The sequence below is a fragment of the Macrobrachium rosenbergii genome, chromosome 6, assembly GCF_040412425.1.
Source record: "Macrobrachium rosenbergii isolate ZJJX-2024 chromosome 6, ASM4041242v1, whole genome shotgun sequence".
Lineage (NCBI taxonomy): Eukaryota > Metazoa > Arthropoda > Malacostraca > Decapoda > Palaemonidae > Macrobrachium > Macrobrachium rosenbergii.
The window spans coordinates 16,341,197-16,359,416 of record NC_089746.1 but is presented as its reverse complement, the minus strand read 5'-3'; the positions used below and the strand labels follow the sequence as shown (position 1 = coordinate 16,359,416).

At 34.4% G+C, this 18,220-nt stretch overlaps 1 protein-coding gene across 1 annotated transcript in view; it reads left to right on the top strand.

The window, feature by feature from the left end:
• The window catches only part of LOC136839804 (uncharacterized), a 37,863-nt gene extending 21,457 nt beyond the window's left edge, over positions 1–16,406 (top strand). The window contains exon 3 of the mRNA XM_067106134.1: positions 16,266–16,406. Within this exon, the coding sequence (XP_066962235.1) occupies positions 16,266–16,406 (141 nt within the window). The remainder of the gene's footprint in view (positions 1–16,265) is intronic.
• Positions 16,407–18,220: the final 1,814 nt, after the last annotated feature.

Genomic DNA, 18,220 nt, shown 5'->3' with positions numbered 1-18,220 from the left:
ACACTTGAGTGCTCTCTTGTAGAGAGAGAGAGAGAGAGAGAGAGAGAGAGAGAGAGAGAAACGATCATTTCATGTTTTCCTCAGAAAAAAAAAACTGTAGCGAAACAAACTTCACTGCCGTTACACGCGTCACGGTATCCAAAGTCCGCCGTAAACGAGAAAATAAAAGAAAAATAAAAGTACGGATCACCCCCCTCCCCCTTCCCCTCCCCTCTCTCCGTTCCCCCCTCTTTGTTAAGGAGAAATCACACGTGGACTACGGGAACAATTGTAAGCATCAGATACTAGGCAGTTTTTTTTTTTTTTTTATGTTAAGTGAAGTACAATTCCTCCCTTCCTCCTCCCCTATGCACACTGGGTGATGCTACCCAGGAAACGTAAATCCCTCTACCTTCTTTTTTTCCCCCTCCTTTTTTCCCACCTCCCTTTTCTTTGGTTTCACACTGAGCAGTTTTTTCCGTTCTAAGTGTAGTATAGTTCCTCCCTTCATCCTCTATGAACTGGGTAATGCTACTCAGGAAACATAAGGTCTTATTTCTCCATTTTTTTCCTCCATCCCCCTAACTTTTTTCCCTCCTCCCTTTTCTTCTGTTTCATACCAAGCAGTCTTTTTTTTTTTTTTTGTCTATGTTAAGTGAAGTACAAGTCCTTTCCATCTTTCTGTACGTTAGGTAATGCTACCAGTAACATTAGGCGCTATTTTTCCCTTTTCCTCCCTTTATTCCCTCATTTTTCCCTCCTCCCTTTTTTTTATGTTTCGCTTACTGTCACCGTCGGAAAGTTTGGCGCAGCCCTGAAGCTACAGCAGGAGAAAAGGAGGAGGAGGAGAACGAGGAGGGGGAGGAGGAAGAGGGGGAGATAGGGCGGAGAAGTTCGAGCGGAGTTTAATGTCTCCAGTCAACTTACGTATTACGGCTATAACTGTAGCAGAGACGGCAAACTTTTTCCCTCCTATTCTTTATTTATCTATTTTCTTTTTTTCTTAGCCATTTTATTTCTCTTTCCAGATGGGTTTTACATTAACAGCCAGTACGTATAAAAAGTAGAAAAAAAAAAGTTTCCGTAAGCGTGTGGGACCCACATAAGCTAGAAATTCTTTTCATTTATATTCAAATGACGCCATCTACCGGGTTTTTTATGCTTTCTCTCTCTCTCTCTCTCTCTCTCTCTCTCTCTCTCAAACTGGCCAAAGACAGAAATAATGGTAGAATTTCCACAAGACTTTGTAGATTTGCTGGGGGGTGGGGGCAAAAGTGAGGACTAATTATGCGCTCTGTAACTTCTATGAAATGATTTACTTATGGCAAATTTTCTGAGGTGAAAATGGACTAAAACTGACTTAAATTTCCAAAATATTTCTACAAGATTTTGTAGCTTCGTTGGGGGGCAAAAACGACGACTAATTACGTGTTCTTTACTCCTATGAAATAATTTACCTATGACAAGGCATTATCGCTCTCTTTTCTTGTTAAGCATAAATCTTCAAGGGAGAAAAATTGACTAAAATTGACTTAAAAGTATATAGAAAAAATGTTCACAAGACTTTGTAGCTTCGTTTGTGGGGAAAAACTGAGGACAAGGTATACGTTCTGTACCTTAGGAAATGATTTACCTACAACATGACATAACCGCTTTCTTCTCCGGTTTAAAACAAATTTTCAAAGGGGGAAAACTGAACAAAAATTGGCATGCATAAATAGCCAAAAGATTTCCACAAGATTTTGTAGCTTCTTTGGAAACAAAGCCGACCATCTATTATGTGCTCTGTATTTCTATGAAATGACTGACCTATAAAGTAAAATATTTTCTATTTTTTTCCAGTTTAAACAAATTGTCGTGGCCGGGGGAACCGACTCAAATTAACTTAAATTTCCGAAGCAGTTCCACAAGACTTTGTAGCTTCTTCGGTGGCATGAATGAGGAATAATTATATGCTCTGTACTCTTATAAAATGATTTACCTGTAATATAACATAATTACTTTCTTTTTCCTGTTTAAAACAAATTTTCAAGTATGGAAAACTGGCTAAAAATAGGCTTAAAAATCCCAAAAATTTCAACAAGACTTTGCAGCTTCTTTGAGGACAAAAACGGGGACTAATTATGTGCTATGGACTTCTACGAAATGGTTCACCTTTGACAAGACATTATCGCTCTCTTTTCTTGTTTAAAACAAATTTTCAAGGGTGGAAAATTGACTGAAATTGACTTAAACTTCCCAAAAATGTCCACAAGACCTTGTAGCTTCGTTGCGGGATAAACACGGGGACTTACTATGTGCTCTGTACTTCTTTGAAATGATTTACTTATAATGTGACAAAATTACTTTCTTTTCACATTTAAAGCAAATTTTCAAGGCTGAAAAATGGACTAAAATTTACCTAAACTTCGCAAAAATGTTCAAAAGGCTTTGTAGCTTGATATGCCGGCAAAAATAAGGACTTATACGTTCTATACCCTTATTAAATAATTTACCTATAATATAACATAATTGCTTTTTTCACATTTAAACTCACTTAAATAGTAAAACAATTATGTCTTAAAGAGCCGTGTGACTCAAAACTTTCGGGGTAGAATCAACTTCTGCCTCATGAAGCAATTTCTGAAGATGCTCTGACCCATGGAGACTTTAATTAAAATTCTCTACGATATTCTCAGATTTGAGAGAGAGAGAGAGAGAGAGAGAGAGAGAGAGAGAGAGAGAGAGAGAGAGAGAGAGAGAGAGAGAGAATTCTGTTAAAAAGCTAGAATGGAAGGTAGCTGATGGAAAGGTATGTAAGGCAAAATCATTTTGAGAGAGAGATAACTTTGCAGATATATATATATATATATATATATATCTATTAAATAGCTATATATATATATATATATATATATATATATTTTGCATAATATATATATATATATATATATGTAATAATATAGAAACAACTTTGCAGATATATCTAAAATATAAACATGTATACATTTATAAAAGCAAGCTATACTGATATACCTACATACACATACGTACATGAACAGATCTTACACCTGAAAGATAACTGAAACATGCACAAGATGCATTAACAGAATCTGAAGATTTCTTTCATAGCAACTCACGAAATAAACAGTGAATATTTCGCCATTAATGAAAGCTGCCTTTGGATTGACTCTCTAAAACTTTCTACCTTCCCAATTTGTGGGAAAGTAAGCATCTGCTTTCTTTCCCACTTCAGTTCGTGCTACTCAGATCTCTTTCTCATTTACTGTTCCTCCTCCTTCATTAATGGCTTCCTGAAATGATTCTAGAGCACTTCCTACACTTTTGATGAAGAGTCAACCGTCTAAAAGTTTTATTTATATTTTTATTTATTTATCTTTATTCTAATTCACTGACGCTCCTTCAGCATTCACAAGCCTCACAAGATTTAGTCTTTTTTTTATTTGTAGGTTTTCTGCCTTGAATCATATGTGAATGAAGTCTAAAATTTTAATTTTGATTTTATTTTCATTTTTATATTAATTCATGGACGCCCCTTCATTATTCACAAGCCACAAGATTTAATAACTTTTTATTTGTAGCTTTTCAGCCTTGAATAGTGTGCATGAAGTCTCTTGAAGTTCTTAAGCTGGAGAAAATTTTTTTTTTTATTTGAAGGCAAAGATACTCAACATCTTATTTGCTAAGATGATGAACATAAAAAATTATTATTATTATTATTATTATTATTATTATTATTATTATTATTATTATTATTATTATTATTATTATTATTATTATCATTATTATTATTTTGTTGTTTTTGTAAAATTTCTACTTTTTGTTCTTATTTCTTTTGAAGGCGAAAAAACTCAAAATCTCATTTGCTAAGATAGTGAGCACTAAAACTCTCTCTCTCTCTCTCTCTCTCTCTCTCTCTCTCTCTCTCTCTCTCTCTCTCTCTCTCTCTCTCTCTCTTTCTCTCCATTTGCTTATAAGAAAATTACCAGCACCAAAAATGCGTGAACTGTCTGCTCTGAAATGACAAATTCTTTCTCTCCATCTCAGACATTTGCTGGGTCTTACGTGAAATTGTTTGGAATGTAAACTGTTGGGAGTAGAAATTGTTTGGAATATAAATTGTTAGGAATAGAAATTGTTTGGAATATAAATTGTTAAGAATATAAATTGTTTGGAATATAAACTGTTAGGAACAGAAATTGTTGGAATATAAATTGGTAGGAATAGAAATTTTTTGGAATATAAATTGTCAGGAATAGAAATTATTTGGAATATAAATAGCCAGGAAAAAAATTGTTTGGAATATAAAATTGTTGGGAACAGAAATTGTTTGGAATATAAATTGTTATGAATATAAATTGTTTGGAATATAAATTGTCTGGAATATTTCTCCTCCATTTGTTATGACTTTGGTATATTTTTTTTTCTTTTTAGAGGAATAAATCGAAGACAATTTATCCTGAAAATGAACCTACCACAAATCATACAGTTCATTTACGTTCTGCTATTTTCAGTGGCCTTGTTTGTACATATTTATTATATTTTATTCCGGATTTCTATTTATTTATTATATTTTATTCCAGATTTTTGTGTAACCCACGGTTTTGGAATTCATCCCCGTCTTCTTTGTACCCTTTACACTCCAATATTCTCTCTTTTAGGTTAGTGGGACAGGCTGCCAATGAGTTGGACTCAGTCTATACTATTTCTAAAAAAATGTATTTTTACTTTCATTTCGTTTTAAAAAGTACAGAAAGTTGACGACGTACAGTATATTTATGAAATATTTCTGGTATATCGGTAACTATGCCTTATGAAATTAAACCCACTGCATATAGAAACTGCTACTGAATATTTCTGACATATATAATGAATCAAAACTAACTGCATGTCAGCCTTATCCGTACCTGTCAGAATATAGCTTTTAGCTCTGACACAGCAACATAAACAGATATCCGACAAAGTCAGTGTGACCCGAACGAATATTATTATTATATCGGCTACGTATCAGGCGATGATAATAATTTAATAACTGAAGCAAACAATCATATTATCATGACGTCCATTCGCGTATTACCTATGACATTTCGGCGTAAACTGTTGGGTATTAAATCTTTGATGGGATAATAAGACGACCATTACACTTAACTGCATGGCTGTAATGATTATTTGCGCCGTAATGAATACTTATACTCGTAAATAGCTGTAATTCGGCGTAATTTTAGTCAACAGAGCTCTTCGGGAAAATGCTCTTTTGTCTGGGGACGTCAGGTTAAATTACTGTGATCTGTCAAATGTTGTTAGTTATGCTTGCGTTCATATACGTGAATGTGCGTGTCAGTTAAGAGATATACGTACGCATGCGTAATAATGTACAAATTTTGTCATTATCTCTCTCTCTCTCTCTCTCTCTCTCTCTCTCTCTCTCTCTCTCTATATATATATATATATATATATATATATATATATATATATATATATATATATATAAACACTCTACTGCATACATATTTATTTACATAAACCCTGTATAAATATTATATACACACATATATATATATATATATATATATATATATATATATATATATATATATATATATATATATATATATAGAGACAAGCACACACAGATATATAGATATATATATATATATATATATATATATATATATATATATATATATATATATATATATACTGGAATGTGTGTGTGTATCTGTGTGCATGCATGCCTATTTGAACAAAGACGAAAGAGAGAGAGAGAGAGAGAGAGAGAGAGAGAGAGAGAGAGAGAGAGAGAGAGAGAGAGAGAGAGAGAGAGAGATTTAATTTCATAAGTATTTCTAACGAATGAACACAGAACTAATTATTCCCAGAGGATTTGCATTTCCCATCTGAAGCCAGGCCCAGGAAAAACTCAAAGACAAATTAGAAGAAAACATAAAAAAACTCAAAGAAAAACTCAAAATCCAGTCTCAAAGAGGACACTTAAAGAAAAGGATAAAAAATCCATGGAAAAGATCCAAGGAAAAATTCAAAGGGAAAAAACTCAATGAAAAACCTAAAACTTGAAGCAAAACTCGAAAAAACTAAAAAACTCAAAGAAAAAGCTAAAAGCAAAACTTAATGGAAAGGACAAAATTTAAAGAACTCAAAGAGAACCTCGAAGAAAAACCTCAAAGAAAAACTCAAAGGAAAAACCTCAAATGAAAAATTCAAATAAAATACTCAATTGAAAAAACTCAAAGGAAACATCTCTAGTAAAACTCAATGAAAAACTAAAAAAAAAAAAAAAAACTCGAAGAAAGAAAGAAAAAGAAAAAACTTACAGGAAAAACTCAAAGAAAAACTCAACTCCGAAATTGATGATTAAAGTTTCTGCTATAGAATATGAGTATTTTTTTAACTATATTTTCCTAGCCTTATATGAGAGAGAGAGAGAGAGAGAGAGAGAGAGAGAGAGAGAGAGAGAGAGAGAGAGCTAGCCATGGAATGTTTACCCGCAAACAATGACGTCATTGAAACCGCAGCAGCCTTCCGGGGTTGTTGACCGAAATGTGGGTAAAATTTTGACAAAAAAAATCAAGGTAAAGATGAGAGAGAGAGAGAGAGAGAGAGAGAGAGAGAGAGAGAGAGAGAGATGATGAAAGCATGAAACGAGTCGGAAATGCATTATATTGATAGACAGCAATAAAGAAAACTAATGAGAGCAGATATGACAAAAGATTAGTGAGAGGCGAGGTTGTGTAATGATGCAAAAGAGGAAAATTGGGAGAGGAAAAAATAAATGAAAGCCGCGGTTTGTGAGAAAATGAGGAAGGAAAGGTAGAAGTAAAGGAGAAGACATCGGAAAGAATGAGTGATTCAGAGGGTGTTAGCAAAGAAGAAAGATACTTATGGATGGGAAAGGAAGAAGATATGCGAAACGATGAGAGGTGAGAAGAGGAAAAAAAGCAAGTTAGAGGAAAAAGGGAAAGTGAAAGGTAGAGGAGAGAGGTAAATTGAGGAAGGGCGACAAAGGAGAAGAGGGGTAAAGGAAGAAGGGAGGTAAAGGAGGAAGGGAGGTAAAGGAGGAAGGGAGGTAAAGAAGGGAGGTAAAGGAGATACAGGAGGAAGGGAAGTAAAGGAGGAAAGGAGGTACAGGAGGAAAGGAGGAAAAGACGGAAGGGAGGCAAAGGGGAGAAGGAGGTAAAGGTGTCAGGGAGGTAAAGGAGTTAAAGGGTCAGGGGTCAGGGCAGGAGTTAAAGGGTCAGGGAGGTAAAGGAGGAAAGGAGGTACAGGAGGATAGGAGGTAAAGGCGAAAGGGAGGTAAAGAGGATGGGAGGTAAAGAGGGGAAGGGAAGTAAATTAGGTAAAGGAGGGAAGGAGGTAAAAGCGGAGAGGCGACTAGAAGAATAACGAAATTTATGGGACGAAATGAACGTCTATTCAGAAGCATGACACTTCAGGCTTAAGATCGAATGACCGTGAATAATTTGGTCTTGCGGTAAAGAAAAAATTAAGAAGAAGCAGATGATGATGATAATGATAACAACGACGATAAGGAAGAAAGACGAGGTAATGGAGCATGAGGTAAGGCGGAGGAGAGAGATAAGGAACGTCCCCCACTTCCCCTCCCCCACACGCCAAAGGATTGACCGAAGTCAGAAGGCGATAAGAAGAATGTGTGTGTGTGTATGTCCTTCCACTCGCCCCCACACCCCTTTACCTCAACAAAAGGAGTCCCAGAGCCTCCTTTAACGGCTTAATCTAAAGGTGAAATGACGCGAGGGGAAACAAGATTAACAGTTGAGGGGAAAAAAGGGTAAAAAAAAAGGATTTATCGATGGGAGGTGGCAATGGCACGCGAGAGATAAATGAGCGAAAATTGACTACAGATAAGGAAGGATAAGACGGGAAGATGATGGAGGAGGAGGAGGAGGAGGAGGAGGAGGAGGGGGAGATGACAAAACAAGACAAGACTACGGGGCAAAAATATTCACGGCTGACGAAATTTTGGGGGAGGTTTTATAGTAAAGAATGATTATGCCATCACACCATTATAAAAGGACCAGCTTGTGGTTTTATCAACCTTGTAAGAAAAAATTAAACAGAAGCCTTATCGTCAGTATCAGATAAATCTAAAGGAATCAGCAGTCAAGAAACTATAAGAAATTGTCTAGATTTGAAGAGAATCGTGGGAAACCAGCTTGTGGTTTTGTCAACCTTGCAAGAAAAAATTAAATAGAAGCGTTATCGTCAGTATCAGATAGAGATAGATTAATCAGCAGTAGGGAGTAATAGGAAAATAATCTAGATTTCAAGAGGTTCATGGGAAGTGAGGTTAGTAATCTGATGAAGACAATATCAGTAGATACCTTGCTATATCTTTCACACACTATCACGCAAACACACACACACAGACGCTCACAGGTTCCAGACATCGAGTTGATTATTAATCTATGAAAATGGGTGACAACAGAAAAATTGCTACAATCCACAACACACACACACACACACACACACGCACACTAATGAACACCCTATTCTTTGGAAGCTAGAATTTCAAGTCACTGGCCTCTTTGGTGGACTTGTTCCATACGAATAGGGTCATCATCTTTAATAATAATTAATAATAATAATAATAATAATAATAATAATAATAATAATAATAATAATGGACTACCATATTCTTTGGAATCTTGAATTTCAAGTCAATTGTCCCTTTGGCCTTGTTCCATACGAATAGGTTTCATCTTTTGAATAATAATAATAATAATAATAATAATAATAATAATAATAATAATGGACCACCATATTCTTTGGAATCTTCAATTTTTAAGTCATTTGCCCCTTTGATATTGCTCCATATGAATAGGGTTCATCTTCTGAATATAATAATAATAATAATAATAATAATAATAATAATAATAATAATAATAATAATAATGGACCACCATATTCTTTGGGATCTTCAATTTTCAAGTCAATTGCCCTTTTGAGATTGTTCCATATGAATAGGGTTCATCTTCTGTATAATAATAATAATAATAATAATAATAATAATAATAATAATAATAATAATAATAATAATAATGGACCACCATTTTCCTTGGAATCTCGAATTTCAAGTCAGTTGTCCCTTTGGTATTGTTTCATGTGAATAGGGTTCATCTTCTGAATAATAATAATAATAATAATAATAATAATAATAATAATAATAATAATAATAATAATAATAATAATAATGGACCACCATATTCTTTGGAAGCTTGAATTTCAAGTGAATGGCGCCTGTTCCATACGAATAAGCTTCATATTCTGAAAAAAATAATAATAATAATAATAATAATAATAATAATAATAATAATAATAATAATAATAATAATAAAACTCACACACATACCCTCACAGACTTCTGATAACGCCCTCAGACCCACCAAGGTCCATCATATATGTGCACAGGACTATAACTCTGTCTTTGGGAGCCACTTAAGGCCACAAGAAGGCCGGGATTGAGCCATTTACGCTACACATAGGTGATTGAGAATCCCCTACGTCACGGCTTTATCGGGAGGGAATTGTCATGGTTCTCACTGAGGGATATTTAGTGGTGTTTCTTCTGATCTCTCTCGGCTTGGCTTGGGAGTAGCTGGTAGTAATACAGAGGGTATGAGGTGCTCTCCATTGAAAAAGATTTCGTTTTTTTGTTTCTGATGTGGTAATGGGTTTCAAAAGCTGTTTGATTTACGAGGAAATTGATGAAGCTTAAGTGAACTTTTTATTATTGCGTATTTTCGCAAAGTCGAATCATTTGTCATGTAGATTCGAAAGCATCAACTTAATATGAAACTATCTGTCAATCTACTTTAATAATAATAACAATAATAATAACACTTTGTTTTTATCTATTTTTTATAAATTTTTCGATATATATATTTTATTTTCTAATATCTGATCTCTTCTTTCTGTATTTCCTATTACCTCGTGTAACTTCTTTCAAATGAACACCGTATTTCTTTGGAAGCTTGAATATAAAGTCAATGGCCTCTGTAGGCTTGTTCCACATTAATAGGGGTTTATATTTCGAATAATAATAATAATAATAATAATAATAATAATAATAATAATAATAATAATATAATGGCAGCAGACCCTCTTTTAAACAGGTTCTATTGAATATTAATAATTTATTTTGTAGAAGACTTTTTCTATATTGCGGACTTCTCTTAATAACAATCATTTCATGGGGAAAAGTCAAAATCTGGATTCTGTTCTTTATATATTCTATACAGTTGGTTCTATACAATTGTTGCCGCGACGCGTTTTGACTCTTCTGTCATTCTCCAGCGGGAGCTAGTAGAGGACTGGCAGATTGCATAGGTCCTTCTGAATTTATACACGGGCTTCAGCGGGGGTCATGGATGGCGAATTCTGATTGGTTGCAGTCAGCGAACTTCAAGCCAAATTTCTGCGGCGAAGCTCGATCCTGACAGATCTTCGCAACCTGGGAATGTCATTCATTCCAGCGTTCCCATTGGCCTGCCGTTGCGTGATGTCATGCCGGCTGACATCATCGGTAGTTTGGCTGCTATTGGGCTGCGGATGAATGATGTCATTATCTACTCTTTCTGTCGTAGTCGGGGGATTGTCTCGAAGGGCGCCTCGCTCATCAGGGCATCTCCATTCTCAGGGTTGTCGTTTTCAGGTATTCGTTGGATTTGGCGGGTGTTCTGCATTATTCTTCTTAAATTCGTGGGTAGGAGCGATGCCTCCTGCGTCGTATTCATTGTTGGTTTTGTCTCGGCAAGAGGCGCGACTCTAGCAGGCGCAGACGTCGGCGGCTGGCTCCCGATTATACTTATATTTTGTATAATACTGTCGCGGGAGATGGAAATATTGTGAGTGGCACGGGCGTGGTTCATGATGGCACCCTCCTGGGCGTGGCAGGAGATCCTTTTAGACAGACGCATCGTGGTCATTCCAATATAAGCGCCGGGGCATCCTCGGACAGGACATACAAATTGGTAGACCACATTCTTCTGCTTGAGGGGTTCTCTTGCTGGCGGATACCTGAAAACGACAACCCTGAGAATGGAGATGCCCCTGATGAGCGAGGCGCCCTTCGAGACAATCCCCGATACGACAGAAAGAGTAGATAATGACATCATTCATCCGCAGCCCAATAGCAGCCAAACTACCGATGATGTCAGCCGGCATGACATCACGCAACGGCAGGCCAATGGGAACGCTGGAATGAATGACATTCCCAGGTTGCGAAGATCTGTCAGGATTCGCCGCAGAAATTTGGCTTGAAGTTTTGCAACCAATCAGAATTCGCCATTGACCCCCCCGCTGAAGCCCGTGTATAAATTCAGAAGGACCTATCAATAAAGTCCTTAGCTCGCTGGAGAATGATTTTTCGAAACGCGTCGCGGCAACAATTGTATAGAACCAACTGTATAGAATATATAAAGAAGCAGAATCCAGATTTTGACTTTTCCCCCCATGAAATGACAAATATAGGCGAGCTGTTAGCACGCACCTCCACTGAAGAGAAGTCCGCAATAAGGAAAATAGAAAAAGTCTACAAAATAAAAAGCAATAATAATAATAATAATAATAACAATCACTGAAACGTGGCGTATCACTTCCGTAGACTTGAAGGGGCACGTACGACATCAGTACATACAGTATATACTTTGCATAATACCCCGATCGCTTCTCTGGTCTTTGTGGGCTTGCTCCATATGAATAGTGTTCACCTTATGAATAATAATAATATAAATAATAATAATAATAATCTCCCTGGCTCTAAAGGTGACATTGAACTATTTGTAGATTCAGGTATCTAAAATTTTCCTCTTGATTTTTATAAGAGAAAGCTAAAAGACGGAATATCTAAAATATAATTCCTTACAGAGAAGGGACTGCGAAGGAAAATATAAAGTGAAAATATATAAAAAAGAAGATAAAAGAGAAAATAAAAAGGAGACTAAGGAATTAAAGGGTGTAGGAGAGTATGAAAATGAAGGCTGAAAATAATATCAGACATTACTCTCTGGGAAATACAGAAATCAGGCGTTCAGCATTAGAAGGGCCTATCGCCCTAACTTTTGAAAATGGCGTTTTTCGCCTGATCAACTTTAAAGTAATCCCCCTTTTTTCCACCCCAAAAAGGGGTGGGGTTGAACTATAATTTTTTATGCATACTATTCTATTCCTGATCGCAAATACTTAATCTCATACAAAATTCAACCTTGTATCTTAAAAAATAAAGAAATTAGAGCAGGCTGAATTTCCAAAACTCTTATGGCTTATAACTCAAAAAATGTTTTTGTATGAGAGGCCCTTCTAATGCTAAACGCCTCAAATGTAAAGATGATGCGATAAAGAAATTAAAGATGAAAACAAGAAGAGGAAGATAAATAAGAAGAAATAAATGACATGTCTAAGACGATCACGATAAGTTTATTATTTCCAGTTAAAATCTGAAGTTCTGAAATAATGATTTAAGACTACAAAGCTGGTAGCTTCGGGGCGCGGAAGTTGAGTGAAGTTAAGAGTAGTGGAAGTTATGAACATCAGACGGTAGCAAGTACATTTCTCTCTCTCTCTCTCTCTCTCTCTCTCTCTCTCTCTCTCTCTCTCTCTCTCTCTCTCTCTCTCTCTATATATATATATATATATATATATATATATATATATATATATATATAAATACATATATATTATACATGTATATGTATGTATATATACATATACATATATACTGTATATATATATATATATATATATATATATATATATATATATATATATATATATATATATATATATATATATATATATATATATACAGTGGTTTTACATCCTCAAGGCTTCTGGATTATTCCAGCACTAATTAAGGCTTCCAAAGAACCTGACCTCATGTGAAATAATTTTCACGTTAGGCCCTCTATGACTTTTGTGACTAAAGTAAAACTACTTAATCCTCACGGTTTAACGAGAATCCAAAAATATAAACCCGGACTAAAACACTAATCAAGCTGACGGAAGCCGCACGTAGAAAATACGAAAGGAGGAGAAATAAAAAAATAAAAAATAAAATAAAATAAAAAAATCTTGAAAATACAACATGAGAGAGAAAAAATAAAACAAAATAAAAGTAAAAAATCTTGACGGAACGTTTCACGCAAGAAGATTGTGAACCAGGAAAAAAAGTTCGAATGAGGAAAAGAATGAAAAGAAAAAGATTCTAATCGCGAGGGAATAAGGAAGGAGGAAAGGAGAACACAGCAAGAACCACAAAAGAAAGCAGGACTTGTTTTGATGTTCTTTGATGTGTCTTGAAAGGGAAAGAGAGAGAGAGAGAGAGAGAGAGAGAGAGAGAGAGAGAGAGAGAGAGAGAGAGAAAAAAACAGCAACAGTGGAGAACGCAGCTTTGTTTTAACAGCTTCTTGATAAAATCCCGAGAGAGAGAGAGAGAGAGAGAGAGAGAGAGAGAGAGAGAGAGAGAGAGAGAGAGAGAGAGAGAGAGAGAATGTACAATTTCCCACAATACTAAGATGCCAGTTTTTGTAATATCATCAGACTCTTAACATTCAATAATGGTATCTGGCAACTCCTGAAAGGGGGAAGCCTAATTTGTTGTTGATTATAATGTTCTATAAAGTAAAAAACAAATAAATCTAGCCTATGAAATGACTCAGCTGTATTTCAGCCCTTCAGCAATAAGGAAACCAAGTGTAATGATGTTTATACTGACTAATTAAAATTCCTCTAAGATATTTAAGCGATGCTTAACCGAAATAAAAATTAAGTAATCAAGTAATTAAATAACATACTGTAACTAAGACTGATAAAATGCAATGTATTTTTGTAATGGTAAGATTGAAAACCCATTTATTTATTCATTTATTTATTTATTCTTTTCCAGAATTCAGGAAAGAACGACGTAAACCAGAAGATCTTCACCAGCCATATGAGAGAATCTATGCCATCTTTCTAACAAGAAAAGTTCAGGGCCAACTGAACCAAAACAAGGATTTGACAGACGAGAGAAATTAACTTTATTTTAATTAACCTTTTTTAATCAGGCGTTAAATAAAGAAAGAAGAAGAGAGAAGAAAGAATAGAACGAGAAACACTTGGAAATATTCTTGAAGAGGGCTAAAGTGATCAATTCAGAGACAACTTCCTTTTTTTCTAATTCTTATTTCAAATCCCAAAATGCTGATAAGACGCGGGTGGCCGGATTGCCAATATCTCAAACATTAATTGGAAGTCTGAAGGAATATAAGAGGGACAGAGAGAGACACAGGAATGGGAATTTGGCTCCGAAGCACAGAACTGCATCACATCTCTCTCTCTCTCTCTCTCTCTCTCTCTCTCTCTCTCTCTCTCTCTCTCTCTCTCTCTCTCCGTTCAAGTATGAGGCGTTATGGGAATGAACCCCTTTCGATAATTGTATAAACTCTCTCTCTCTCTCTCTCTCTCTCTCTCTCTCTCTCTCTCTCTCTCTCTCTCTCTCTCTCTCTCTCTCTCTCTCCATTCAAGTATCCAGTGTCATTGGGATGAACCTCTTTTGATAAGATTAATTCTCTCTCTCTCTCTCTCTCTCTCTCTCTCTCTCTCTCTCTCTCTCTCTCTCTCTCTCTCTGTTCAAGTATCCAGTGTTATTAGAATGAACCTCTTTTGATAATTCTCTCTCTCTCTCTCTCTCTCTCTCTCTCTCTCTCTCTCTCTCTCTCTCTCTCTCTCTCTCTCTCCGTTCAAGTATTCATTGTTATAGGAATGAACATCTTTTGATACTAATGTTAATTATCTCTCTCTCTCTCTCTCTCTCTCTCTCTCTCTCTCTCTCTCTCTCTCTCTCTCTCTCTCTCTCCAATTCCAAGAAGCAATCAAGATTAAGGTTATAAATCTATTGACGGGATTACGAGAGACTGAGCAAGGACTTGGTGGGAAGTATAGGGAAAAAGACAAAAAAAAAAAAAAGTGAACAGTAAAGTAAATTACTTTGTAAGTATGAAAAATAAAATGTATGAAAGTTAATGAAGATTTCAGGACATGATACAAAGGAAAAATTAGGAACTGGAGATGTTAATGGTTAATTATGGCAATGGTACTTGAGTATGCAAATATTATGATGATACTGATGCACGTTCGGTATTTAAATTTTGCTGATTTGAAACACTTATTCTAATTTCTTTCTTCCTATATAAAGTATCGCATGTACAGTAAATAGTGTTTAAATGTAACCATGCATACATACATACATACATACATACATACATACATACATACATACATACATACATACATACATACATACACAACCGGCGTCAAGCCTTCTCATTTTTGCATATATAGGCAATTTAGGTTACACGGACTTTCATGGTTCTATAATTTCTGTAATGCGGGAAATTCTTCCAAGTTTTCAAATAATCATTCTCAAATTAACAATTAATTTAGATTTTACTACACTGTATAATGCTGTGTGCGGAGAGAGAGAGAGAGAGAGAGAGAGAGAGAGAGAGAGAGAGAGAGAGAGAGAGAGAGAGAGAGAGAAACTTATTCTCACTTTATGTTAAATGAAACAATAGACAAGCATAAATGAGAGAGAGAGAGAGAGAGAGAGAGAGAGAGAGAGAGAGAGAGAGAGAGAGAGAGAGAGAGAAACTTACTATTCTCACATTATGTTGATGAAACAGAATAGAATAGCATAAATGAGAGAGAGAGAGAGAGAGAGAGAGAGAGAGAGAGAGAGAGAGAGAGAGAGAGAAACTTATTCTCACATTATGTTAATGAAACAGAATAGAATAGCATAAATGAGAGACAGAGAGAGAGAGAGAGAGAGAGAGAGAGAAGAAACTTATTCTCACTTTATGTTAATGAAACAATAGACAAGCATAAATGAGAGAGAGAGAGAGAGAGAGAGAGAGAGAGAGAGAGAGAGAGAGAGAGAGAAACCTACTATTCTCACATTATGTTGATGAAACAGAATAGAATAGCATAAATGAGAGAGAGAGAGAGAGAGAGAGAGAGAGAGAGAGAGAGAGAGAAACTTATTCTCACTTTAGGTTAATGAAACAATAGAACAGCATAAATGAGAGAGAGAGAGAGAGAGAGAGAGAGAGAGAGAGAGAGAGAGAGAGAGAGAGAGAGAGAGAGAGAGAGTATAAAGTATTTTGAAGAACCATGAAGTACAACACTAGAGAAAACAAAAACGAAACATTTCTAGACGAAAGAGATCATAACACAATTAACAAAAAGAGATACTTTTTTCATCTTCCCTGGAGCAAGAGTCTGATGAGAAGAAGAAGAAGAAGAAGAAGAAGAAGAAGAAGAAGAAGAAGAAGAAGAAGAAGAAGAAGAAGAAGAAGAAGAAGAAAAATTCTGCCGAGTTTGTCGCTTTGTCAACGAGTGTTTCCTGGAAGTGAGGTAATCAAGATCTCACTCACAATAAACACGAAAGAATCACGAGTTTTGTGACCTCGTCTGACATATGCCTCGTCTTGTAATTATGCTTTGTTCTGACGAAGATGGTCTAAGCAAGTGATGCTTGACTTTTTTACTTGGGAAGTATTAGAAGCTGACACAAAAGTTATATTTTTTTGTGAGCAATTTCGACGTTTGAACTGTTTAGATAAATAAATAAATAAATAAATAAATAAATAAATAAATAAATAAATAAATAAATAAATAAATAAATAAATAAATAAAATAATTTTTTAGATAAACAGATAACTAAATACTGTCTAAACAGCTGATGCTCAACTTTTTACTTGGGAAGTATTAGGAGAAGCTGACACAAAAGTTTTATTTTTTTGTGAGCAATTTCGACGTTTGAACTTTTTAGATAAATAAGTAAATAAATAAATGAATAAATAAATAAAATAATTTTTTAGATAAACAGATAACTAAATATTGTCTAAACAGCTGATGCTCAACTTTTTACTTGGGAAGTATTAGGAGTAGTTGACACAAAAGTTATATTTTTTTGTGAGCAATTTCGACGTTTGAACTTTTTAGATAAATAAATAAATAAAAAAAGTAGTTTTTTTGACAAATAGATAAATAAATATTGACCTTTGACGTGGGAATCGTTAGCAGCACCAAGTTGACAAGGAGAAGAAATACTTTTCTTACAACCAATTTTGAACATTTTAGATAAATGAATTAGAAAATAAATTTTTTACATTAATAAATTACACCTCACTGGCGAGGATGGTCTAAACAGGTGATGCTTGACTTTCTACTTGGAGATCGTTAGCACAAGTTGACAACGAGAACACCACTGTTTTGATAAGCAATTTCGACATATGAATTTTTAAGATAAACAGATAAATAAAAAATAATTTTTTTAGATAAATGGATAAATAGATATTGACTTTTTACTTGGCTATTTTTACGAGTAATTTCGACGTTTGAATATTTTAGATAAGTAAATACATAAAATACATAATTTCTTTACATAAATAGATAAATAGATAAATAAATACTGACTTTTTACTTTAATTAAAATCATTAGCACAAAAAGACAATGAGAGTTGATACTTTTTTTACGAGAAATTTCGACGTTTCAATTTTTTCAGATAAACAAATATGTTCAAAATAATTTTTTTAGATAAATGAATTAACGAGAGTAAATACTTTGCTACAAGCAATTTCGACGTTTCAATATTTTACACATATAAAAAAATTAGAAATATTTTTTTAGACAAATAAAATTTTTTTTTATAAATAAATAAAAATAGACAGATAATTATACAAAGAAGTAAATAAATAATGAATAAATAAACAGACAGATAGAGATATAGACAGACGAATAAATACTGGACTGAAAAACAAAGTAATCTGATAGTCAATACTACTTTCAATAATACTATATCTGAGGGTAAAAATTTGAAATTACCTTTATACTGCTTGTAAAGGAGTCTTAAGATGGTCCAGCAGCCTTCTCGAACTGAAAGTAAATGAGAAACTCCATTAATAATAAACAAACAAATTCAAATGTTAATAATTTATGCTGCATTCATGGTAAGAAATAGTCTTAACTAATGAAAGCAATCTCATAAGTTTGATTGACCAGCTTCATAAGAATGTGTGAGCATTTTGAATTGTAATTATAACAGCAATAGCAAACCTATTCTTGAATACAAATATAAAATATATATATATATATATATATATATATATATATATATATATATATATATATATAAACAAAGGGGTATTATATAGATATATATCA